General features: G+C 40.9%; 1 protein-coding gene across 2 annotated transcripts; it reads right to left on the bottom strand.

Moving 5' to 3' along the window:
• Window positions 1-13: 13 nt before the first annotated feature.
• Window positions 14-26,821, bottom strand: LIX1L (limb and CNS expressed 1 like). 2 transcript variants are annotated; one of them, XM_019956658.2, is made up of 6 exons: window positions 26,421-26,818; window positions 15,601-15,764; window positions 12,677-12,817; window positions 4,997-5,092; window positions 4,364-4,441; window positions 14-4,042 (listed from the first exon to the last, which is right to left on the bottom strand). In XM_019956658.2, the coding sequence occupies exons 1-6, from the start codon at window positions 26,710-26,712 to the stop codon at window positions 3,800-3,802; spliced, it is 1,014 nt and encodes a 337-aa protein (XP_019812217.2). In that variant the 5' UTR covers window positions 26,713-26,818; the 3' UTR covers window positions 14-3,799. The 2 variants fall into 2 exon arrangements, with proteins under 2 accessions (XP_019812217.2, XP_019812218.2); XM_019956659.2 differs by lacking the exon at window positions 4,364-4,441 and having other exon boundaries at window positions 26,421-26,821.
• Between the last annotated feature and the right edge of the window lie 825 nt (window positions 26,822-27,646).

The following is a 27,646-nucleotide window of genomic DNA, read 5'->3' as shown; positions in this document are numbered from 1 at the left end:
TGATCTTTTTAAAAAAAAAAAAAAGTCACATCTCTACTGATATCCCCCTTACTTATTTTTGCACTTAGAATAAAATTCAGACTCACAGCCTGCTCTGTGTCTCCATACTGTTTCACCACCATTCTTCCCTCTCACCTATTACTTTACTATACTTTTCTCAACTATGTTTACTCCCTATACTCAACTATCTTGTACACTTTCTCATCTCTGGACATTTTGTAACTTTCTGTCCCTGATGAGCTTCCTTCAGCTTTTCACATGGCTGGTTCAACCCCATCCTGTAGGTCTCCCTGAAATACTGCTGTCACTCAAAGGAGTCTTCTCTGTTCTATCCTTCACTCTTATTTCCTTGACAGAATTTAAAATCAAATCTTGAATTACTTTGTTTACGTTCTAGTTTGTTTACTGTCTTTCGCATTGGCAGACATTCTTATTTACAACTATATCCTCAAAGTTCAGACCAGTGCCTGATTCATAGTAGACAATTGCTAAATACATATCCAATGAGTATCAGGAGGGCAAGAAATTTTTTATGCCTGATGCTGTCTAATTAGGAAACAAAGTTGGAAATACAGTTTAGGGTCAAACTGTATGTCATGTTAAAAATTTGGAACTTACCCTATAGGCAAGAAATTTTTCTAATTCAATATTTAGTATTCATAATTTTTAACATTTGCAAGTAGCCCCCATACTATTTTTGACTTGTGTTTTTCCTTAAATAGACTGGCATTTTAAATTTACGTGCTGTGCTGTGCTTAGTTGCTCAGTTATGTCCACCTCTTTGCAACCCCATGGACTGTAGCCTGCCAGGCTCCTCTGTCCATGGAATTCTCCAGGCAAGAGTACTGGAGTGGGTTGCCATGCCCTCCTCCATGGGATCTTCCCAACCCAGGAATTGAACCTGGGTCTTCCACATTGCAGGTAGGATTCTTTACCATTGAGCTATCAGGGAAGCCCCAAACAAATTTATACTGTTTAAATATCACTGCCAGCAGTGGAGACCATATTTTTCTATTACAAATTCAGATAAAAGCATAACTAAGAAAAATGAAAAATGTTTGGCCATCTACCACCGAAAATCTTGTCAGATAATGCCAAGGGTTCACATATAGAACTTTGGGAAGTGCTGCTAAAGGTAAAGATAGCTAGATGATAGTTTAAGCAAGGGAGTGGTACAGTGATAAGTATTTTAGAAAGAAATCTGATAGTAATGATGAAGATGTGAAGAATGAAGGTAGAGATAATTAGGAAGCTGTTGCAGTGGTCCAGCCCTGAGATGCTAAAGGAATGAACCAATTCAGTAGATATGGACAAAACAGATTAGGAAGTTTATATAGGGGTAAACTCAACAGTAAGTGATTGATTAGATGATGGCAAAGAGGAATTGAAGGATCTCAAGGAGAATTGAGGTTCTAGCTCAGATTGCTGGGCAGTAATTTCAGTAACGTGGGGAGTCAAAGAGGAGAATGTATGGAGAAATGGGTTTTATTTTAGATAAGTAAGTTCAAAGAGTGTGTGTCATTCAGGTGGTAATGTGCAATGTGTGGAAATACAGATATAAAAGCTCAAAAGAGGTTGGGGTGGAAGGAACAGGTTTGAGAACTGGGTGTATGATAGAGTTTAAGCCACCACAGTGGGTGTGACTGCTAGTGAAAAAGGGCAGAACTTGAGGAGAAAGGGTCAAGAACCAAATTCAGGCTCCTCAAATATCTGGAGAAGGGGAGGCAGATGCCTTCTCCCAGCAGTACAATCTTATTTCTTCCACCCTAAAAATACTAAGAAAAGTTCTTTTTTGAACTTTTTAAGAGGGTCGTTTTAGAACGTCTCTGATACATGGGTCTCAAGAAAGAGTCAATATGGCTCACTAGACAAAAATCTATTTTTAATTATATAAAATTATACATATAAAATACATAGAGAGTACTAAAAAAGTAAGTAAAAATTTAACACCAAAGGTGGACATATCAGGGAACAATTTTTCTCCAAGTTCTTTGGGATCTTACTGGTTGGTATTTGAGAAAAATAATCAAGGAGATGCGAAGACAAGTTCTTTCCATAACTCACAGAGAAAACAGCAAAGGAGAAATGAGGGTTTGTGATTTCTGGATTATAAACATAAATAAAAACTGAATAGACACACCTATTATTTAAAAGTAGGGAGCCTCTGCTCCAACCTTACATGTGTTTCATGGAATACAGAGATGGGGCTTGGAGAATTCAAGGAAATCCCTTTCAAGTACTAATATTACTGTTGTTAGATTCCTTATCTCTGGTCCCATATATACTGGTCACTAAGATGATTTCAAAAGCAAGAAAGCTGACTTTCATCTTTCCCCTATCTGATCCAAATGTGCAAATTGTAGCCTGTTTTCTAACCTATTTCTAAAAGCAAAGTGTATAACTGTTAAACAGAAAGTGTAATTACAGGAATATTAAATTTCCCAAACTCAGTTTAGGAAGTGCACTGAGCTATAATATAGTATTAAGGTGAGTACAGAAACAAGAAGAAAATATATCTTAGAGAGATGTACAAAAAATTCTCCCAAAGGGGAATGCTTTAGCTATACTCCAGATCATCTTTCTCCTGTTTTACCCAGGAAAGAGGTAAGGGAAGAGAATAGTATTCATATTAAATACATAATTAGCTGATCATTGATTCTCTTTCCCGTCCTGGAGTTTCTCATGGTTCCCATTAGGAAGTGCCATAATGCCAAAGTATCTTCTAATTTTCCTGATCGGCTCATGCTCTAATAATCATTGTGGAGGAAGAGGAAAGAAAAGAGGAACACCAATGTGAATCTAGTTATATACATCTAAGGTCATAAACAGTAGCCACTTCATGGGAGTAGGAGGAACACAGCCCTCACCAAATTGGACAGATGTTTCCAAAAACCAAAATGATGGGAGGAGGTTTTTAAGAAAGGGAAATATGTTTTACCTTTACCAATCTTTGCAGCAGGAAGATCTATAGACAGGGCTTAACTAAGCTTGGTGAGCAGGGGAGGAGGATTGAAAAGAGAATATGGAAAGATGAGTAACTTCAACCCTTACCCGTTCAATAGATTCTGGTATGGTATGGTATCTAGGCCCCAGAAGCAACACAGGTGATAAACCCCTGCAGGCTGTGTTTATAATTCCTCTCTTCTTCCTGGGAAGTTTCTCAGCAATGATTTTAAAATTAAGAAACAAACAGCTCTCCATTTCCCTTTCAAATAATAATGTGAGGAAGCCCTAAAATGAAGTACCATTTGGAGGCAGAAGAGGAGTAAGGTGGTAGTGTGGTGTGATGTAAGCTATGAAATAACCTAGTTACTGAGGGAACAACTTGGTACCAAGTAGGCCCAGCTCAAGATAAAACCAAAGCCAAAGTTTTCATTTTCATGCTCTGTTTGGTCCAAGAGAAAGCAGGAATGAGGGTAAGGGTGGGGCTCACAGCCCTTATTCAAGCTCCTTGTTATTTTAAAAGGAGACGTGAACACCTAGTAAGTCATTTTGTGCTACTGAAATGACTACACAGAGTTACTGGCAGTGTAAGAGCCCACAAAGCTCTGAACACAGCCTGCTCTTCTTGTAAAGCAGTGTGGATATGTTTCAAAAGCAACTACATCCAAAAACTAGAAGTAAGAAAAGGGATATCTCAGCAAATAGGAATCTAGGTGTAGAATTTATACATACACATATATATCTCTCTATATTTTAAAGTATAAAATTGAGAAAGTATGTACAGAAATCACACTAAGTCTTAGAAAGGACATATAAAAAACGGGCCTGGAGATGATGCGAGTATGTGGGTAGATGCCTAGCAGTTGGAGGAATGCATATTGCCCAGTTGCCCAGCAGCCAGCATGAGAATATCTTTCTTCTCCTTGTGGAAGCGCAGCTCCTTGCCTGCCAGCCGGGCTTCATCCAGCTCCCGCTCAGTAGAGGCCAGCTCTCTAGACAGTGCCCCTGGCACACTCTGCTCCCGGCTCACCCAGTCCAGTGCCATTTGGTGGCGAATATCATCATCTAGGGCTCGGTGTGAATAATGAGCCAACACTTCCTGGAGGGGGAGAGGAATGTGAAAATCACGGACAAAGTAAAGGTTCATTCCTCATTAACCCATCTGGGACTAGGAACTCTCAGCCTTTGAGTCCTAACCAAAGTCAGCACTGGTGTCCTCTGAGGAGAGTCTTACAGGAAAACCTCCTGGTGGGAGAAGCAAGGCAGGTAAAAGAATCACAGTTAAGATTATAGGAATGAAGTGGGCACTTTACCTAAGCCTTTCAAGACTCACAACCTGGTAGGCCTGCTTATTTATAACACAACAGCCACCTCAAAACAGCCCTTCTGCCAGACTCCCCTCATCCACAGGAACTCTTACCTGCCGAGAGCACTGTCTTTCCCTCATGGCCTTAAGGCTGCCATTCCAGTGCAGCAGCTGAAAAACTGTCATTAGCTCCTGGAGGAAGAAAATATGAAGTGCCAGGACTGGTATAGGGAGGTTGCATAAGAATTAAATATGGTGGGGAGGAGTACTTCCCTGGTGGTCCAGTGGTTAAGAATCTGCCAGGGGATGCAAATTCAATCCCTGGTCAGGGAACTAAGATCCCACATGCCACAGAGCAACTAAACCTGCTCGCCACAACCAGAGAGTCTGTGCACCCCAACAAAAGATCCCGCATGACACAATGAAAATCCGGCATGGTGCAACTGAGACCTGAGGCACCCAGATACACAATTAAATGTTGTTGTTTTTTTATAATAATTAAATGGGGAAACTTTCACAAAATGTATTTGTGGCAGCACGCCTTATACCAACTCTGATATGTCCTTGGGGCCTTGGGGAAAGGAAGATATTTATATTTTGAAAAATATTCTATAAACTTTTCTCCTTTCCTTTCCAACTGAGTCTTGGTACGAGGCGTGTGTGTGTGTGTATGTGTGTGTCTATGTGTGTGTGTACAGTCTAATCCATGTTATTAGAGCTAGGGAAGTAGGTGGAATAGTATAGTACCTGAAACTCCAACATTGACTTGCCCTTGTTGGATTCCAACATGAATCGAAAAGCACCAATCCCTGTATTGGGGTTGTCAGCTTCCTCCCTGTTGCCCTGGTAACAGAAGAAAAGAAAAGACAATAGATTTTCAGTCAGGATTATCACCTCGATCAGGACTGTCCAGGAGAAATATAATACAAGTCACGTGTTTAATTTAGTTGCCATATTACAGTAAAAACAAATAGTATTAATTTTAATAGCATATTTTATTTAACCTAACATACTTAAAATATTATTTCAACTATAATTAGTATAAAATTTATTAATGAAACATTGTTTTCCTTATACTAAGTTTTCAAAATCTGGTGTCTGTTTATCTTACAGCATATCTCAATTCAAGTGCTCAATAGCTACATGTGGCTAGTGGCTATTCTGCTGCTCAGCGAAATCCTAGAGGCCTCTGGAGCCATCACACATTTTAACTTAGGTGACAGAGACAAGTCAATCTGATTTTCCCTATTTTAGAAAAGGGAGAGCACTGAAACATAGAGGAGAGTCTTGATTTAGCTAAAATAACAGAGTGAGTTCAGCATATAAGACTGGACTAACCTAGAGGGCAATTAGCAAATGCATTTTAAAGACTGACTATAAAAGTCATAAGCATGGCAAATTCTGGGTAGCAGTTTGGCCTCCTGGACATTTGCCTCGTGTGTCTTCTACTGGCAACATGACCCTGCCAGGGTCGAGTTAAGATACATTGACCTACCTGTAAGCCTAGAGTGTATGAAAAACAACACAGTACAGAAGTTAAGAGCGTGGACTGGACTACTCTTATGGTCTTGGTGAAGTCATTTAACCTCTCTGTTCCCCAGCTACCTTATTTGTAAAATGACAATAATCATGGATCTATTTTACAGGATTATTTTAAGGATTAAAGATATTCTTTTAAAAATTTAAATTAAAAAAAGATAAATTTAGTCTAACAATTCTAAGCATATAATGTAGGTGCATTATCATATTGGACCTGATATCCAGTTACACAATCCAAATCCATTCTGGTACGGGCTCTGGTTTGTGCTATTTGGTTGGTGGTTTCATATTATTAAAGATAATTCTAGGTCCAGGGTCTTGCGGGGACTTCCAAAATGAGGGCATCTCCAGGTTTCCTAGTGATCCTTTTTGTCAACCCGATCTAGAAACATTAGGCCGGGAGACTACTGGGAACACAGGGATCCAGCTTTCTCCTCTTGCTTCCTAAGAGGTTTCCTGCTCTTTCTAGCCAGTTCCACACACACACCCCCAAACTCCCAAGAAATGAACTTCATTCTGCTCTTTTTGAGCAAAGGGATCAGGTAGAGTTCAGGAACCAATTAAGTTATATCCAAATTCAGTTTATTGTGGGATACTTTATCATGGGGTTTTACTGTACATGTATCACACTTAAATAATGTCAGGCATTTAGTAAGCATACCATAAGTGCTAGTTTATTATCATTCTTTGCCTTCACTGTGCTAGAATCAACAAGAAGTCAGAACTACTCAAAATCAACCCACTTTGTTTTGTGGCTCATGAGAAATAATCATGCCATGCATGGTTAAATCTTTGTGTTGAAACAAAGATCATAAAATTTGGATTTAGAAGTGAAAATCTAGAGGAAGGGAGAGAAAAGGTGGTGATTTTCATTATTATGATTTAGGGCTCTGAAGCAAGCAAGAGTCTTCATTCTTATCTAGAACTGTTCACTGCGATACCTTATTCAGTGCCTCCATGATACAGCACAGAACAGCTGCCAGCAGAGGCTGCGGGGCAGAGGAGTCCATCTGCCCCACGCCTTTCTCAGTTCCCTTGAGAGTTGAGGGGATCAGTATCATGGCACATCTGTAAACTATCTGGAGTATACCAAATGGCATGACCCAACATTGACAAGTTCCATCTCATAGGATACTTCTACACCTAACAAGGTTATAAATGAACTCCATTTATTCAATAAACATTTAATTACAGAACACTTGATTAGTGATAGGAACATTAGAATATAATTGGAAAGGAATTAGAATTAATTTAATTTAACCTACTTATTTTACAAATGAGGAAATTCAGAACCACAGAGGCTAGGTGATTTGTCAAAAGACAGAATACAGTGTTAGACTCAGGACTTTTAAAGGACAAAAGTTAAAAGCAAAAAATGTGGACATCACTCTTTCAGTTCAGTTCAGTTCAGTCGCTCAGTCGTGTCCGACTCTTTGCGACCCCATGAATTGCAGCACTCCAGGCCTCCCTGTCTATCACCAACTCCCGGAGTTCACTCAGACTCACATCCATCGAGTCAGTGATGCCATCCAGCCATCTCATCCTCTGCCGTCCCCTTCTCCTCCTGCCCCCAATCCCTCCCAGCATCAGACCATGGGCTAAGACCAAATGAAAATAATTTTTTTTTTTTTTTTTGAGAAAGGGAATTCCCCTGGGATATTAATGAGCCATCCACTAAGTTCTAAATTTGAGAGGTTAATAAAAAAAGAATAGTGGCATGAAAATAATAATAGTTTACATTTCTTAAACACTTTGTAGCAGACACTGCAGGTGACCTACCCAATGCCTATTTCCTTCTTCCATACTACAGGGCCTACTCATCTCCCAATTACCTCAGAGAAGAGTGATTTTATCCTAACTCCAAGTGGGTAAATCCTAATCTCCTTTGCCTGTAACTGACTTTAAGGTGAGAATTCTGGGCATGGGTGGTAGAGGGAAGGTCTGCCAAAAGGCTTCTGGGAATAGAGTCCTTAATACTAAGGAGATACTAGAAAAGATGGTCTCTTTCTGTCTCTGAATGTAGTTTTCTCTATATTTGACAAATGGAACTCTGTCTCTGTCTTGTACCCTGAGGGGAGTCAGCCCAAGGGCAAAGCCAGTATCTAGAGGATGGCTGAGTGGAGAGATGGAAATAATTTGGGCCAGTAGATGATACTCTTTTTTTTTTTCCAGGTTAAAAGTCTGTTTTGATGCTTCCCTCGTGGCTCAGTGCTAAAGAATCCGCCTGCCAATACAGGAGACACAAGTTTGATCCCTGATCCGGGACGATCCCACATGCCACAAAGCAACAAAGCACCACAACTATTTTTTTAATTAAATTTATTTATTTTAATTAGAGGCTGATTACTTTACAATATTGTATTGGTTTTGCCATACATCAAAGTGAATCCGCCATGGGTGTACAGGTGTTCCCAATCCTGAACCCCCCTCCCACCTCCCTCCCCATACCATCCCTCTGGGTCATCCTGGTACACCAGCCCCAAGCTTCCTGTATCCTGCATCGAACCTGGACTGGCGATTCGTTTCTTATATGATATTATACATGTTTCAATGCCATTCTCCCAAATCATCCCCTGCCTCCCTCTCCCACAGAGTCCATAGGACTGTTCTATACATCTGTGTCTCTTTTGCTGTCTCCCGTACAGGGTTATCGTTACCATCTTTCTAAATTCCATATATATACATTAGTATACTGTATTGGTGTTTTTCTTTCTGGCTTACTTCACTCTGTATAATCGGCTCCAGTTTCATCCACCTCATTAGAACTGATTCAAATGTATTCTTTTTAATGGCTGAGTAATATTCCATTGTGTATATGTACCACAGCTTTCTTATCCATTCATCTGCTGATGGACATCTAGGTTGTTTCCATGTCCTGGCCATTATAAACAGTGCTGCGATGAACATGGGGGTACACGTGTCTCTTTCAATTCTGGTTTCCTTGGTGTGTATGCCCAGCAGTGGGATTGCTGGGTCGTATGGCAGTTCTATTTCCAGTTTTTTAAGGAATCTCCACACTGTTCTCCATAGTGGCTGTACTAGTTTGCATTCCCACCAACAGTCTAAGAGGGTTCCCTTTTCTCCACATCCTCTCCAGCATTTATTGCTTGTAGACTTTTGGATCGCAGCCATTCTGACTGGTGTGAAATGGTACCTCATTGTGGTTTTGATTTGCATTTTTCTGATAATGTGTGATGTTGAGCATCTTTTCATGTGTTTGTTAGCCATCTGTATGTCTTTTTTGGAGAAATGTCTATTTAATTCTTTGGCCCATATTTTGATTGATTCATTTATTTTTCTGGAATTGAACTGCAGGAGTTGCTTGTATATTTTTGAGATTAGTTGTTTGTCAGTTGCTTCATTTGCTATTATTTTCTCCCATTCTGAAGTCTGTCTTTTCACCTTGCTTATAGTTTCTTTTGTTGTGCAGAAGCTTTTAATTTTAATTAGATCCCATTTGTTTACTTTTGCTTTTATTTCCAATATTCTGGGAGGTGGGTCATAGAGGATCCTGCTGTGATTTATGTCGGAGAGTGTTTTGCCTATGTTCTTCTCTAAGAGTTTTATAGTTTCTGGTCTTATGTTTAGATCTTTAATCCATTTTGAGTTTATTTTTGTGTATGGTGTTAGAAAGTGTTCTAGTTTCATTCTTTTACAAGTGGTTGACCAGTTTTTCCAGCACCACTTGTTAAAGAGATTGTCTTTTCTCCATTGTATATTCTTGCCTCCTTTGTCAAAGATAAGGTGTCCATAGGTGCGTGGGTTTATCTCTGGGCTTTCTATTTTGTTCCATTGATCTATATTTCTGTCTTTGTGCCAGTACCATACTGTCTTGGTGACTGTGGCTTTGTAGTAGAGCCTGAAGTCAGGCAGGTTGATTCCTCCAGTTCCATTCTTCTTTCTCAAGATTGCTTTGGCTATTCGAGGTTTTTTGTATTTCCATACAAACTGTGAAATTATTTGTTCTAGCTCTGTGAAAAATGCCATTGGTAGCTTGATAGGGATTGCATTTAATCTATAGATTTCTTTGGGTAGTATACTCATTTTCACTATATTGATTCTTCCGATCCATGAACATGATATATTTCTCCATCTGCTAGTGTCCTCTTTGATTTATTTCACCAGTGTTTTATAGTTTTCTATATATAGGTCTTTAGTTTCTTTAGGTAGATATATCCCTAAGTATTTTATTCTTTTCATTGCAATGGTGAATGGAATTGTTTCCTTAATTTCTCTATTTTCTCATTAATAGTGTATAGGAATGCAAGGGATTTCTGTGGGTTGATTTTATATCCCGCAACTTTACTATATTCATTGATTAGCTCTAGTAATTTTCTGGTGGAGTCTTTAGGGTTTTCTATGTAGAGGATCATGTCATCTGCAAACAGTGAGAATTTTACTTCTTCTTTTCCAATTTGGATTCCTTTTATTTCTTTTTCTGCTCTGACTGCTGTAGCCAAAACTTCCAAAACTATGTTGAATAGTAGTGAGCACCACAACTATTGAGACTGTGCTCTAGAGCCTGGGAGCTGCAACTACTGAAGCTCAGCACTCCCTAGAGACTACTCTGCAACAAGAGAAACCACCCCAGTGGGAAGCCCACATACCGTAACTAGAGAGTAGCCCCCACTCACCACAACTAGAGAAAAGCCTATGTAGCAACAAAGAGCCAACACAGCCAAAAGTAAATAAATAAACAAAAATTGTTTTAAAGCCTGCTTTGGACTTCCCTGATGGTCCAGTGGTTGAGAATCTGCTAGCCAATGCAGGGGGCTCAGTTGGATCACTGGTCCAGGAATTCCCACATGCCAAGGAGCAACTAAGCCTGTGCTCCACAACCACTGAGGCCCATATACTCTAGGGCCCACGTACCATAACTACTGAGCTAATCCGCCAAGAGCCCACACGCCACAACTAGAGAGTAGCCCACACTCGCCACAACTAGAGAAAGCCTGTGCACAACAGTGAAGACCCAGTACAGACAAAAAAAAAAAAAACAGTCTGCTTTGTTCAGATCTGGTGACCAGACTCCCAGACAGCTGATTTTGCAGGAAATTTTGCACCTGAGTGTCTCCCCACTTCACCCTCCCAAGAGTGTGCTCCTGCAGATGGGACAACAGAACTCGTCCTTTATGTCAAAATGGGACTGGTCTTCAGGCTTGAAGTCCAGGTTGGAGCTGCTGTCCTAAATGATGACATTCTTAATCCATGGAGTCATCCAGTCCTGAAATCTGCCCTACTTCTAGACTTCTTATCATGTTAGGTAATAAATTTCCTTCCTTTATTTATTAAGTCAATTTGAAGTGAGATTTTTCTATTACTTGCATCCAAAGGCACCTAAACAGATAACATGTGCTAAATGCTGGAACATAATCTCTTTTATCCAAGAATCCTATGTGATAGGTATAACTGTTATCCTATTTTACAGATGAGGAAACTGGAAAAAACTAACTTGTTCAAAGTCACATAACAAGTAGAACCAAAATTTCAAAATAAATTCAGAGCCCATGCTCATAAGCACTGCTTTCTATAATCCAAACTAATGTTTCATTTTATAATGATGATACATTAGATGATTTAAGACTGAAAAACGTGCTTTTAAAATTTTAACTAATTTGATTAATATAAAATGTTTTATTCCCTGCAGACACTGCTTGACAGGGTAATAGGAGAAAAACAGATGGGTCCTAGGTAACAGAAGGATTATGAATCAAAGTGTTCAACACTAATCTCCAAAACAGATAAGTGAAGCAGTTTAGTATATGTAATTACATCTTAAATGTAAAGAAAACAGAAACAGAAAATTGATCTGACTTTATCTCCCTATCAATGGTCTTTTGAGAGGAAGGATGAAAGCAGTGCTAATTTTTAAGATGTACCTCTAAGCTAGAAAAGTTTGTAAGCTGACTTGGGTTCTAGTCTTGGTTCTACCATCTACAAGCTATATTACTTTAGGCAAAACTTCACTTCTATGTTTTTAATTTCCTCATCTGTAAAAGAGGGGTATGAATAGTATTTATACCTCATAGGGAGGGCTTCCCTCATAGCTCAGTTGGTAAAGAATCTGCCTGGAGTGCAGGAGATCCAGGTTCGTTTCCTGGGTTGGGAAGATGCCCTGGGAGAAGGAAATGGCAACCCACTCCAGTATTCTTGCCTGGAGGATCCCATGGGCAGAGGAGCCTGGCAGGCTACAGTCCACCGGGTCGCAAGAGTCAGACACAACTTAGCGATTAAACCACCACCACCACCATACCTCATAGGACTGTTGTGAAGATGAAAGGAGATAAACTACATATAAATCCCCTAGAATAGTCCCTGGTACAAAATAAATACTCAGTTAGGATTTGCTATGGTTATCATCATTGTCATCATTTGAAAGAAGAGATGTTGTTTTTAAAGAGAGTAAATAAATTATCCTCCACATTCCTAGAAACGTGAAGACAAGACACTTATATTGTAACATGTTCTTTATTAATAAGATGAAGTAATGGAGGCAGGAAACAAGTGACAATGAAAACAGTTGTATAAAAAAAGAGCGAAGGAAAAAGGGAGTAAGGTCTTAAACCAAAATTGGGAAAAGCAAAATTCTGGTTCAATTTTTATTTTATAATATCTCTAAAAGTCCATAAATCTTGAAATAAAGATTTCTAGATACCAGAGGCATAATGAAAGAGACAAAATAACAAAAACAAAAACATACATAGATTTAGAGACTGAAGCATTTGGAGCATGTAATACAAAAGACTGATAGAAAATAAACAGAACAGAAATGTAGACAGGAAAGAAAACCAAGAATTCATGCTCTGCTTCCCAGTAATACACAAGATTTCACAATCAGCCAATTCTCCCATCCCCCACTCTCCTCCTTTCCAACTCCAAGTAACTTACATTGAAAGATGCCAGGGCCTCAGAGACACTCTTCTCAATGAACTCATCAGTGATTCTTCTGGAAGGATGTTCATTAAACACAGAGTTCATTAGTGCAATCTTTGCAGCACTCCGCCGGGCTTCAGCTTTTGTGGGGCAAAACTAGGCAGTAAACAGAGAAAATATGTGTATATGTGTATCTGAGAGAGAGGAAGGAAGAAGTAGAGGGAAACACTTGGCATAGACAACACTTGGATACTCTTTGGAAAAGTCAGTTTGTTCTAGACGCTGTCCAAAGTTTTTATTGTAAAATGGTCAGGGCACTTGGAAGCATAAGTTTGATTCAACATCCTGGAGTCATTAAGGAACTGGAGACAGCTGTAGCTCATACCAAATTGAAGGCAGGATGGAGGAGATTGCTGAAGTCAGCATATAATCACTGGATACAAAAAGTACCTCTATTTAAACTGTCAACAGAATTAATTACTCAAAAGCCAGATTCTCGCCAGTCTGTTAGAAATCTGTATCTTGTTCTTTTATTCTGTAGACAAGACGGACAAGATTTTTTTTATCCCTCTAGATAACCTAAGATTAGAACAAAGCTGTTTCTAGGCTGCTTCTGCAGAGGAGCCCTCTGGTCTCTATCCGAAGCACCCATTTGGGATTCTTGGACTTTACCCTTAGCTATGTGCAGGCAGTTTCCTCACTAATGCAATGGGCCAGGGAACTATCCCTGAATGGAGTCTAAGGTCTGAGGAAGGATTATATCGTCTCTAACCCACCCCCTCCCAGTGGAGGCAAAGAGAAGAGAGGTAGCTAGGGAAAGGAAAGCTGACTCAAGGAAAACAAGAATAAATTAAAAATTAACTCATGTTTTTACACTGGATCCAACATATGTATCAAAAAGAAAGTCTGATTTTCAAAAGTCTTGAATCACTCAACTTCAGATCCCTAGCCACCTTTAAAATTCATTTTTACTGGCTGTTTCAAAGGCCTCTATGCCCTTTGTCATTTATGATTAGGATTAGAGAAAAGAACGTGATGTAATTTTTAAAAGTAGACCAGATTATGTTTGCTACTTAGCCATCCTTAATTTCAGTAATTCCCAATTTCCTTTAGCTGACAGGTCTCTCTGAGACAACATATGGAGTTTGATACATTAATCCTACATCTTCTTGCTTATTCAGTTTCTGTTTCCGCTTCTCTCACTATTTATTAGCCTTCTGCCCATGCTACTGTATGGTGCTGTTTCTGAAAAATCATCTATGAAGAAAACCAGCAGGAGAAATATCACCTGCCACAGTGCATGTAAAAGATAAAAGCTAAAAGAGGCCAAGGGAGATAATTCTACTCTTTCAGGAAATAACAGAAATTGAATGCCCCAGTTTGGGGCATCCTGGAGAAGGGAAAGGCTACCCACTCCAGTATTCTGCCCTGGAGAATTCCATGGACTGTATAGTCCATAGGGTCTCAAAGAGTTGGACACGACTGAGTGACTTCCACTCACTTGGGGCATCACCATTAGATTACTAAATCTTTATTCAACGATATGATGAGGTAGGAGAAGGAAGCAAAGATCTTATTTTCTAGAAGCAAAAGATAGACATTAGTTATCTTGGGCACATATTTATTTCTCTGAAATGGCTGGGGTTCTGAGAGAAACATTTAGTCACCTGATTTGAAATGAAGCTCTCTTTGGACAGTTTCTATTTGAGACTGCAACTGAGCTACAATGGCACTCATTCGTGCAACAGATTTATTAAATGTCTATTCTGTGCTGGGCACTGAGTTGGACGGTAGAGATTTAAAACTGAATAAGAAAGAAGACTGACACTATCTGCCACCATAGAGCATAGTCCACTAGGACAGAGAAACACTCAATAACGATATGTTGTGGTAAGTGATTTGATACGGGAAGTTCAAGGTGCTATGGAAGCACATAGCAGAGGGTATAACTTTGTCTAAGGGTTATTCAAGCCATACAGAAAACAGAACAAAAGTGTCTAGTCTCCTCCCTAAATTCCTATTCAGGCTCTAAGTTGACATTTCAGGAAGCTACTTTCCTGTCTACAATGTGAAAAATTCATCTTTGATGATAATATTCACACTGGTCAAATTTCTTGTTACCCTACAATATCATCAACTATTTTCATCATCATATACAAGTCTTTTATATAATTGTAGAATGTTAGGACCAGAAATACTGGCTAGAAATAATCTACTCTGTCTCCTTCATGTTATAGATGGAGAAACCGAGGCCCATAGAAATTACTTGACTTGCCCTGCTAGCAGTCAGGGGAATGAGAATTTGGATCTGCCTAACTCTTAGATGAGTACTATTTCCACCATACATAGTCCTTCTCCTTTGATTTCTTAGAGAACTCAAACACTGCTTTCCTTGGCCATAGCCTATGAAAAAGTAGTGCGGGCAATGGATATTATCCTATGTCCTCAAAAAGAGACAGCAGGAACCTGGAAAGCCAGATCAGAACATGAGTTAGATGCTAGTAGTTTGCTTTTCTTTCAGCTTTCAAAAACTCAAACCCATTTGACAAAAACAACAAAATTCTGTAAAGCAATTATCTTTCAATTAAAAATTAATTTAAAAAAAAACCACTCAAACCCACTAGAGGAGGGCATGACAACCCACTCCAGCATTCTTATCTGGAGAATCCCATGAATAGCGGAGCTTGGCAGGCTCCATAGGATCTCAGAGTCAGGCACGACTGAAGTGACTTAGCACACACACTAAAAAGAAAAGCATACTACCAAGGTTGTTTTCTGGTCAAATGAGCCTCAGATGCTTATTAGAATGATTTACCCAGAACTGGTCCAAGTCCTCAAATAGGTGACTTTGGACAGAGATTTAATGATCAAAGTGATAGAGAAAGCCACTACTAGCACCTACGGATTTATCTCTGCTACATTTGCCTCCCAGCTCTTACCTGGAAACTCCCAAAGCAACTTCCCCCAGGCAGGGTGACATAACAGACATAGGGAGGACTGTTGGCGGGAACCATCTCATAAACCACTAGGGCCCCATTCTTCAAGTCAGCCCCTCGTGACTGTTTCATCTGCCAGAATTCCTGAAGTGCCTCCACCACATTCACTATAAAAAGAGAAGTAGTTCAGTTCAGCAATAAGAATGCTTCCAAATGGTGCTCTGCTTCAATACACTATCTGTAACCTGTACTTATGTTAAGAGACTACCCCCTCTTAGATCCCCACCTATCACCATTTAAAAGCATTTAAATTAATAAGCCAAGGCTGTAATTAAGTTCATTTACATAGGAAGATCAGAATATACTTCCCTCACCTCTCTAGTTCACATTTTGGTTAGTCTTAGACACCAAAAGAGAATAGCATAAATATTGGAGGCCAGAGTTTCCAAGGTCAGCATACCATTGTTACTACCTGATGAAGTACAAGTAGATTATTCCACAATTAGTCAGCTGGCCAAGAATAGTAATAACCACCATGATCATAAGTGCTAATGTTTACTGAACTTACGGTATGTCATATTTTCTCAGAGTGCTTTACACATACAATCATGAGGCAGGTACTTTTATTATCCCCATATTACAGATGAGGGAAATGAGGTATGGAGAGGTTAAATAACTTGCACAAGGATATAACAGAAAGTAGAAGAGCAAGAATTCCAACCCAGGCATTCTTGGTTCCCAGGTGGTTTCCCGGTGCAGTGGTAAAGAATTTGCCTGCCAATGCTGGAGACGCATGATATGCAAATATGTGGGTTCAATCCCTGAGTCAGGAAGATCCCCTGGAGGAGGAAATGGCAACCCACTCCAATATTCTTGCCTGGAAAATTCCATGGACAGAGGAGCCTGGTGGGCTACAGTCCATGGGGTTGCAAAGAGTCAGACATGACTGAGCATGCATGTATGTCATGTCATTCTTGGTTCCAGAGTCAATGTTCTTAATCATTAAGTAATGCTGTCACTCAAGGACATATGGCCCTATTAGCCATTTTCAAGGCTGTGCTTCTGGTGAGCAAACCCCTGGCTAGATTCCTTTTCCACCCTGAAATACTATATGTATACTATATATATGAGAGAGACAGAGAGATAGGGAGAGAGAAAGAGAGGGAGAAGGAAAGAAAGAGAATGAATTCTGAGGCTTTCCCTAGCATAAATGATTTTAGAAAGGACTGCATATTGGGAAACATTCCTCCACAAGTCTCTAGCACTACTCTCCATCTTGCTAGGTATGCCGAGATTTCAAGGTCCTGACTACTCTTTTTTTTTTTTTTTTTAAGTTTTATTAAAGTATAAAGGAGATAGAGAAAGCTTCTGACATAGGCATCAGAAGGGGGTAGAAAGAGTACCCCCTGACTACTCTTTACTTGGATAATTTCTCAGGATTGAGTTTGCAGCAAGAAACATTGAGGAATAATGTCTCTGACTAGGATAAGGGACAAGTTTGCTTACTATTACTATAAAATGGCAGGTTCCCCAAGCTCAGTGTTCCTCTCCTGTAATGCAGCCCATGGCCTGTGCAAGCATCTACCTGAACCCTCCTTGTCAGACAGGGGAGGCAAGGGAAACCAGTGCAGGCAAACAGGAGGCTCGTGCTACATGCTGTGCTGTGAGTAATAAAGGCCTTTGTCTCTGACCCAGAGTCTCTTGGCTTCTGCCAGCATCCATGAAATAGTAACCATCTACATAATATGTTTTTGTTATTCAGTTGCTCAGTTGTGTCCCACTCTTTGGAACCCCATGGACTGCAATACACCAGGCCTCCCTGTCCCTCACCATCTCCCAAAGTTTGCCCAAGTTCATGTCCATTGCATCAGTGATGCCATCCAGCCATTTCATCCTGTGACACCCTCTTTTCCTTCTGCCCTCAATCTTTCCCACCATCAGGGTCTTTTCCAATGAGTCGGCTCTTCACATCAGGTGGCCAAAGTATTGGAGCTTCAGCTTCAGCATCAGTCCTTCCAATGAATATTCAGGGTCAATTTCCTTTAGGATTGACTGGTTTGGTCTCCTTGCTGTCCAGAGGACTTTCAGGAGTCTTCTCCAGCACCACAGTTCGATGGCATCAATTCTTCGGCGTTCTGCCTTCTTTACAGTCCAGCTCTCACAAATAGTAATTAGTTGTAAACAGGGTAAAATCAAACTCCAGACTTGACACTGTATTCAAGGACAGTTCCCCTCCTCCCCTAATACCTAGATTCAATTATTCCACAAAAATTATTGAATACCTACTCTGTGCTAGACTGTGTGCTGGTGCTAGGCTACAATCATGAGCAAAACCCTGTTCCTTTTCCCTTGCAGCTTACAGTCTAAACAGGGAGAGAGAGATTAACCAAGTAATCTCAAACAAATCAAACACTACAACTGAGATAAATGCTATAAAGGAGTGGTAAATGGTGGGAAATGTAGGAACATGTGACCTAATTAAGAAGGTCAAAGAAAACTACCCTGACAAGGTAATATTTAAGCTCGGATATAAGTATCACTAGGTGAAAAGGTGAGAGAAAAGTGCTCTGAACAGAAGAAATAGCATGGACAACAGCTCTGTGGCAGCAAGAAGTACAATGAATAAGGGGACCAGTGTGGCCAGAAAAGAGACAGTGAGGGGTAATATAATGCAAGATGAGGTTGCAAGAACAAAAAAAAAGCCAGGGCCAGATCAGGTCAGATGTGATGGGTCATGTTACAGTACTGGCTTTATCCTGGAGCCATGGGAAGCTACTGAGGGGTTTTTAAATGGATTGCAGGATAAAATCAGTTGGCCTTTGGAAAGGATCTCTTTGACTCTAGGGTTCCAAAATTTCAAATGGCTTTAACTAAAAGCCTCATAACAATAAATCATCACACACATTCACCAATATCTTCCATGACCACTCTCCAACCTTTGTTACAACAAGGACTTGTTAATTCTACTATATTACGTGAGTTAAGGTCTGACAAGGAGAAGACACCAAGATGGGTCAGACATGTAAGAAATTTGTTGGGGAGGAAGAAGGAGAAGGGAGAGCCTTCAGACCAGGTTCAAGGTCTGACACCTGTGGAAGAAAAGAGGCAAGGCAGGAAGTGTGGATATGAGAGTCTCAAGACTGCAGCACAGTTCCAAGAAAGGTTTGGCCAGAAACCAAAGGAATCCCACATCTCAGGATGTGCCTGAGTTAGCACCCCTGCTGCGCTCAGTCACTGACAGAGCAGCCTACAGGATGTATGGCCTCAATGCAAACGTGATAAACTCAGAGGGAACAGCAGTTTAAGCTTGTCAGTCAATTATGCTCCTTGCAGCACCAGATATTAACCAGCACATTTTCATGGCTGCCACATACACACTAAGCAAAATGTTGAGCACTCAATAGGTGCACAGCTCTATTCCAGACATTAGAGATGCCAGGACGAGTAACATATATTTCCTGCCAGGAAGGTGTTCAAAATGTACAAATACAAGGTGTTCAAAATGGACAATAAAAACTTATCTTACTGCTCTGCAACTGAAACAAGCACTCCATGTACCAACCAGGGTTTGAAAAGCAGCATAAGCTCTTAACTAATACCCTATATTTAACTGACTTTTTAAAATGTTCATTCTTCCATTAAAATTCAGCATGAAAAGGAAACTTTCTCTTTCCCACCCTTAGTTTTAGAAAGGAATCTTCAAAGGTCATTGCTGCCCAGAAAGCTTAGCCACCTTTGTTCTTTTCATTGAGATCTTTTCAGGCTCAGTTCCCTCTTTGAGGTAATCTAGCACAATGTGCTGGGTGACAGGTCGCATGACACTCAAACAACAAGGAGAATACTGAAATAAAGAGGAAGGGGAGAAGACTGCTATAATGGGGAAGGTCCTTTAAAAAGCATATGACCATTCTATATCCAGTTAAATCCCTTTTGGCACAGACTATAGGGCTTTTTTAAAAATAATTATTCAAAGCCAAATGAAATAGGGAGTCTTATTTCAGAAATGTGAGTATCAAACGACAAATTGGGCAAATGATCAGGGAAAAAGGCAATGAATTGTGATCTGCATTTGAAAATGCTCATAAGTGTTAGTCGCTCAGTTGTGTCCAGCCCTTTGCGATCCCATGGACTGTAGCCCACCAGGCTCCTCTGTCCATGAAATTTTCCAGGCAAGAATATTCAATCTTCCCTGCCATTTCCTTCTCTAGGGCATCTTCCCTGGCTAGGGATCAAACTGGGGTCTCTGGCATTGCAAGCAGATTCTTTACCATTTGAACCACCAGGGAAGCCCATGAGGCTCATTCATTTCTAGAGCTAAAAGGGACTTGAGAGATTATCTAGTCTATCTCAGGCTAAGGAAGGGTAAGTGACTTGGTTGAGGTCACATAGCTGTAGCAGAACCTGATGCCGATGTTTTTTCCAATTTGGGAATCTTAATCCAGGGTCCAAAGTCCACTCCGTGGTTGAACTTTATAAGGCTTCACAAGACCTTTAAAACTCTAAGTAAAATTAAGCATGTCTGTGTGTGTGTGTGTGTGTGTGTGTGTGTGCATATGAGTATTTATTTTTGAACAATATCAAAGAGAATACTTCTGGTTTTTCCCTTGGGAGATAAAATATTAGATGAATGTCTAAGTGGTGAGAAAGACAGAGTGTACATACACCAGAGTAAAAATACTAAAATGACACATGAAACTATAATAAAAAAAATTTTATAAAAATAAACAATTTTATAGTGGGGCAATATGGATAAATAGATAATGAAATTAAGTGAGTGAGAAGATTCTCTCTGATCATACAAGATGGTAAGAATAGCGTCAGTCAGTTAGTTAGTCAGTTCAGTCGCTCAGTTGTGTCTGACTCTTTCAGTTGTGTCTGACTCTTTGCGACCCCATGAATCACAGCACACCAGACCTCCCTGTCCATCACCAACTCTCGGAGTTTACTCAAACTCATGTCCATCGAGTTGGCGATGCCATCCAGCCATCTCATCCTCTGTCATCCCCTTCTCCTCCTGCCCCCAATCCCTCTCAGTATCAGAGTCTTTTCCAATGAGTCAACTCTTTGTATCAGGTGGCCAAAGTATTGGAATTTCAGCTTTAACATCAGTCCTTCCAAAGAACACCCAGGACTAATCTCCTTTAGAATGGACTGGTTGGATCTCCTTGCAGTCCAAGGGACTCTCAAGAGTCTTCTCCAACACCACAGTTCAAAAGCATAATTCTTCCGCGCTCAGCTTTCTTCACAGTCCAACTCTCACATCAATACATGACCACTGGAAAAACCACAGCCTTGACTAGACGGACTTTTGTTGGCAAAGTAATGTCTCTGCTTTTGAATATGCTATCTAGGTTGGTGATAACTTTCCTTCCAAGGAGTAAGCGTCTTTTAATTTCATGGCTGCAATCACCATCTGCAGTGATTTTGGAGCCCAAAAAAATAAAGTCTGACACTGCTTCCACTGTTTCCCCATATATTTCCCATGAAGTGATGGGACCAGATGCCATGATCTTAGTTTTCTGAATGTTGAGCTTTAAGCCAACTTTTTCACTCTCTTCTTTCACTTTCATCAAGAGGCTCTTTAGCTCCTCTTCACTTTCTGCCATAAGGGTGGTGTCATCTGCATATCTGAGATTATTGATATTTCTCCCGGCAATCTTGATTCCAGCTTGTGCTTCTCCAGCCCAGTGTTTCTCAGGATGTACTCTGCATAGAAGTTAAATAAGCAGGGTGACAATATACAGCCTTGATGTACTGCTTTTCCTATGTGGAACCAGTCTGTTGTTCCATGTCCAGTTCTAACTGTTGCTTCCTGACCTGCATATAGGTTTCTCAAGAGGCAGGTCAGGTGGTCTGGTATTCCCATCTCTTTTAGAATTTTCCACAGTTTATTGTGATCCACACAGTCAAAGGCTTTGGCATAGTCAATAAAGCAGAAATAGATGTTTTTCTGGAACTCTCTTCCTTTTTCCATGATCCAGCGGATGTTGGCAATTTGATCTCTGGTTCTTCTGCCTTTTCTAAAACCAGCTTGAACATCTGGAAGTTCACGGTTCACGTATTGCTGAAGCCTGGCTTGGAGAATTTTGAGCATTACTTTACTAGCGTGTGAGATGAGTGCAATTGTGCGGTAGTTTGAGCATTCTTTGGCATTGCCTTTCTTTGGGACTGGAATGAAAACTGACCTTTTCCAGTCCTGTGGCACTGCTGAGTTTTCCAAATTTGCTGGCATATTGAGTGCAGCACTTTCACAGCATCATCTTTCAGGATTTGAAACAGCTCAACTGGAATTCCATCACCTCCACTAGCTTTGTTCATAGTGATGCTTTCTAAGGCCCACTTGACTTCACATTTCAGGATGTCTGGCTCTAGGTGAGTGATCACACCATCATGGTTATCTGGTTCGTGAAGATCTTTTTTGTACAGTTCTTCTGTGTATTCTTGCCACCTTTCTTAATATCTTCTGCTTCTGTTAGGTCCATACCATTTCTGTCCTTTATCGAGCCCATCTTTGCATGAAATGTTCCCTTGGTATCTCTAATTTTCTTGAAGAGATCTCTAGTCTTTCCCATTCTGTTGTTTTCCTCTATTTCTTTGCATTGATCGTTGAGGAAGGCTTTCTTATCTCTCCTTGCAATTCTTTGGAACTCTGCATTCAAATGCTTATATTTTTCCCTTTTCTCCTTTGCTTTTTGCTTCTCTTCTTTTGACAGCTATTTGTAAGAATAGTGTGACCTGGCTTAATTCATGTTACTATGAAGATAGGAAAACTGGTTAACAATATTTCACCTGACTTCCTATTTCAGTTTGTAGAAGGTACCCCTGAATAGCCCACAGTGCACAGTCTGCAGAAGGGAGGGATTGAAAAATGACAGTGACTTTGGGAGAGGACTATAGTAAGCGGAATAATGCGCCTTGCCCAGAGGTTCATGTCCTAATCCTTAGAACCTGTGAATGTTACCTTATGTGGCAAAGATTTTGCAGATGTGATTAAGTTAGGGATATGAGATGGAGAAATTATCATGGATTATCTTGGTGGGTCCTAAATATAATCCCAGGGGTCCTTAGGGAAAGAGACTTGATGAAAAACAGAAGAGGAGAAAGCAGCAGGAACATGGAGGCAGAGATTAGAATGATGTTGTTACAAACCAGGGAATTCTGGTAGCACCAGAAGCTGGAAGAGGCAAAGAAACAGATTCTCCCCTAGAGCCTCTGGAGGGAACACAGGCCTGCTGTGACACCTTGACTGTGGCCCAGTGATACTGATTTTTAACTTCCGGGCTTTAGAACTATGAAAGAATAAATTTCTTCTGTTTTAAGCTAAGTGTGTGATAATTTGTTAGAGCACCCACAGGAAACGAATACAGGGTCTAATCCTACATTTCAAACATTGGAAATATCCAGACCAATCATTTTATTAATAACTACATGGTCACTCAGAACAAAGAAGCTGTCTGTGATTCTGAGGAAAAGGAACAACTAAACAGAAAATACCACATAAGATTCATTTGTTCAACATAGTGGAGTAGCTGGGCTGAATTTCCAATCATGTAACCATATGTGATATATAAGGATAGCAATACATATATTTTTTAAATTCGGCTGCAGAGGATCTTTAGTTGCAGCATGTGGGAATGGTTCCCTGACCAGGGATCAAAACTTGGTTCCCTGCATTGGAAGTGAGAAGTCTTAGCCACTGGACCACCAGGAAAGTCCCATGGGAGAGCAATAATTTTTTAAAAGATAGGTTTGAAGAGGGTAACACAGAAGTTACAGAATAAGGAAAGCAACTTGGCTGTTCAGGCAATTGTGCCAGCTTAGAGATTACCCGCTGTGAGTCATTAGAAGAAGGGGTCTATATGCCATGTGGAAAGGAGGTAAATGAAATGGTAATGCTAACAGTACCTATCAAATGCACAGTTTTCAAAGCATTTCCACATGCATAATAATAGCAACCACCTCTTGAGTACTAACTAGCTGCTGCATGCATTCATTTAATCCGCGAAGAACTATTAAGATAGGCGTTGTAATACCCACTGAACAAATGGTGAACAAGTTAGGAAACAGACCACAGTGGCAGAACCAGAATTCAGAACCAATGTTTGTTTGCCTCCCAAACCAATCCTCTTTCTGCTGTATTGTCCTGTTTTATTGCATCATTAATTCTCACACATGCTCTATAGAGTGGACTGTGAGCTCCATGAAGATAGGGACTGTGTTTCTTGTTCACCCCTGGTGATCAATAAATATTCATTAACTGAATAAATGGAACAGGTGAGGCCTAGAGAGAGAAAGTAATTTATCCAAGATCACACAGCCACTATTTGACAGGGCCAGATTCTCTGATTCCAAATCCTGTGCACTAAACTGGTTAAGATCCTACAGCATACTGAGCTCGGTGTGTGTCTTGGGTGGGGACTGCAGGGAGAGATACAGGACAAATAAGTGAGATAACAGAAGAATCTAATGCTGAGAGCCTACAGGAGTGAAGGTAAATCTAAAGACCACGCCTGGAAAAGGTGAATTTGGAGCAGTCAGGAGGAAGATGAAAGATCTGAATTGAAGATAATCCAGTAAAGCATTGCTGGATTGAGGACTGGTCTGGGCAAAGACTAAAGTAAATTTTATGCAGGGGAATAGGGCCAGCCCCCAAATATCATGCCATCAGTCACAAGGGTGTGTGGACACAGGCCAGTGGCAGTTTTGCCTATTAATTGAAGCAGAGTAAGTGATTCCATGTGGTGAAAGTCTTCTGAGCCAAATCGGCAGAGATTCTGCTTGCCTGAAGCTGAACTATCTGCCAAACTTTCCCAAAGTACTGGCTGGACACCCAGACTGGAAATGAGAAACTCAAAAATAATGAGAAGGACTGTGGTGTGAGGTAGGCAAGCTGGAGGACTGAATTGCTGGAGAGTCTGAATGTTAACTGGTTGCTCTTTGTCAGTATAATTCCCTTGTACCCTCACCCTCATCCTTTCTAAGGAAATGAAAAAGTTTTTACAGGATGCTCAGTTTAAACCAGAGCTTCTTGAGGTAACACAGACCAAAAAAAAAAAAAAGTCACTCCTCTACAATTTTAATAAACACCTATAAGATTCTAGGAAGAAGGCTTCAGATTTAGGGTTGCTACTCCTATGCTCAGAAGCAAAGACCTTCCCTTGGTCTCAATTTAAAAGAGGCATGAAGTAACAGGACAATAGCTAATGGCAATTCCATTACAGTGCCCTGTTAAATCTAGGTGTTAAACTAGAAAAAACAATTAAATTCCCTCATGACGAATTTCAAGATAATATGCATTTGTATTCCCAGCATCTAGCAGAATGCCAGCCCCTTGGTAGCAGTTTAAAATGTTAAATAACAAAGGGAAACTGATGGGAAATGTATCATTATGCAAATAAAGCAAAATGGATCTTAAAATGTTTTCATAAGAATCATTGGTTTTACACTGTTAGGATTTAACAGTGAGAGAAAATATGTATTCTTCCCAAAGAAATGAACCAATAAACTTGAGAGGATATTTATCATTTTTAAAGTACGCATTATTATATCTGTCAGGTGCAATATATCATTTATTGAGACAATAATTCCAAAGGAAATCAAAGCTCAGTGAAGTTAAGTCTCTTTCACAGAGACATAGCTGGCAAGTGACAGAGATTTAATCTGGGATTTAATCCAGACTTGTCTGACTCCAAAGCCTTTGTGTGTGTTCTTCTCACTGCACTTTCTAAGGAAGAAAAAAAAAAGTCATTACAAGAAAGCCCTGCAACCTTTCTCTCCTAAAGAGACAAAATAGAAAGTTAGAGATACAGTCACTTCCAGGTTAAGCGGGACTTAACCATGCAGAGAGAAGTAATGTCTCAGAAATTTCAGATCTGAATTCTGTACCCCACACCCCTTACTATATATTTCTTTCTACACTATAAATCTTGGAACTCAAACTCATGATATCCTGCACTGGTTAAACACAAACAACAAAGAAAATCTTCACATTCCCCTTTTCAGAAACCCGGGAAATTAGGCATGTTTAAGATGAAGATTTCTAAAGGAAATAGGGTTTCTGTCTGGCTCATTTCCACTGAATTTAACATTGAGAGAGCCAAGCCCTGGGATTTATCCTCAGTTCCTGGGCAAGGGCCAGGAAAACAGAGCCAGACAGACAGAGAAGCTGGAGTTAGGGGTTCCATACTTAAAAAGACACCGAAGTAGGGCACTAAGTCACAGGAAGCTGGCGGGGGTCCAAATTTAAAAGCACTATTTACAGGTGACTTGTGAAAGCCCTGCCTAATTCCCCAGTAAATCTGAAGTTGCACTGGAAATCTCAGAGTGACATAAGAAAAGAATTTAAAAGTCAAGGTTAAGGAGATAGAGTAAATTAGCCGGAGCCCAGGAATTGCTGAGATCACAGAAGAAAGACTGAGAGGATGTGGCTGAGAAATGTCTTGGTTCTGAGATAAAGGATAGGATCCCACACAATGGGGACTGGTCTGTAAAGGCAGAGAGATGTTAAAGCACTAAGCTACAGGAGGAAGTCCATTTCTAAAGAGGAAAAGATTGGGAAGAAAAGAAGGCTACATCTGTAAAAACGGGTCCCTGAAGAATATAGTAGTAACTCAATAAAGGGGAGGGGTGAGAGGCTTAAACGTGTGTATGAATATGCGCGTCTGTGCGTGTGCGTGTCTGTGTGAGTGTAGCCCTGAAGGAAACTCCCCAAAAGGAAATGCATGTGAGGGCTCTGAGCCAGGAAAAGCGATCCAGAGGACTGTGGGAGCAAAGCTCCCTTACAGAGAGGGTGTCCCGGAGGAGGCCAGACCCCGCAGACTCACCTCGGCCATAGCCCTGCGTGTGTTTGGCGAAGCTTCTCACCACGGCCTCCACGGCCTCCCGCAGTACCACAGGGCTGCCTGCGGCGCCGGGAGGCAGCGGCAGCCCGGCGGCCCCGGACAGAAGCAGAGGCGGCGGGGGCGGTGCGGGGGGCGGCGGGGCCGGCGGGGGGCCCGCTGGGGGTGTGGCGGTGGCAGCCGCGGCCCCAGTCACTCCGGGCCGAAGCGCTCTCAGAGTGCCCCTCCCGCTCGTGCCCACTCCAGGCTGCAGTCGCTGCGCTCGCAAGGTCTCCATCCCGGCCGCCAGTGGAGTAGCGGCCCGGAGCCTGCCAGCCTGGCGAGCTAACGGTCCCAGCCGCCCCCTCCAGCGAGCGCCCAGGGACTGAAGGAGGTGCCGGAGCCCAGCCGTCAGTCAAACGGGGGCGGGGACGAGCCAAGTCCTATGCCAATCACCAGAGATGGGGCGGGAGCTGGCCGGTTGCCCCTCCACCATAGGCAAATTATTGAAGGCGGAGGTTCTGAGCAACCAATTACAAAGAGAAAAAGCGATACCTCTACCCTGGAGAAGCTTAGCTCCGGCGCATCTTTGCGAGTACTAGAAAGCCGGCCAGACTCCTAGGGCGAGGCTAGAGGGGGGAAAAAGGGGGGCCTGGATGTATGACTGGGGAGAACTGTAGACAGAATGAGAAGATTCTTAGTCTTGGTCCGATCACTTCATTTCATACATGTAGATGAGGAAACTGACTCAGAGAAGTGATATGACTTGTTCAAGATCATATGCAATTGATAGTGGAGCTAAAGGAAGGAAAGATACTGACATTTAATGAGCACATACTTACTGTACGTCAGACACTATACAATGTACTTTAGTGGATTGTCTTATCTAATAATTGCAATCACTAGCTAGATTTTATTATTTTATGGATAAGGAAATTGACAGGCTAGATATATTGTCCAAAATTAAATAGCCAGGAGGTAGCAAAGGAAGGTTTAGACAATAGGTCTTCTGATTTCCAATATTTTAATCTTTTTGTTATACAGAACTGTTGGGTAATTTTCTGATTTCACCAATTCTACGTTGAAGGAAGAAACAGTAGAATTGCTCCCCTACCTATCGTTAGAGCAAGGAAGAGTTAGAGTACAGGAAGAAAACCAGCAAGCTGAAAGGTCCAGGGGGCAAATTAAGACAGGTGCCTTTGTTCATAGAACCTTTCAGGCTGGGTTCCTCC

Source organism: Bos indicus, chromosome 3, assembly GCF_029378745.1.
Source record: "Bos indicus isolate NIAB-ARS_2022 breed Sahiwal x Tharparkar chromosome 3, NIAB-ARS_B.indTharparkar_mat_pri_1.0, whole genome shotgun sequence".
In the NCBI taxonomy this organism is placed as follows: domain Eukaryota; kingdom Metazoa; phylum Chordata; class Mammalia; order Artiodactyla; family Bovidae; genus Bos; species Bos indicus.
Note: the sequence above shows the minus strand (reverse complement) of the source record. Positions and strands in the feature narration are given on the sequence as shown.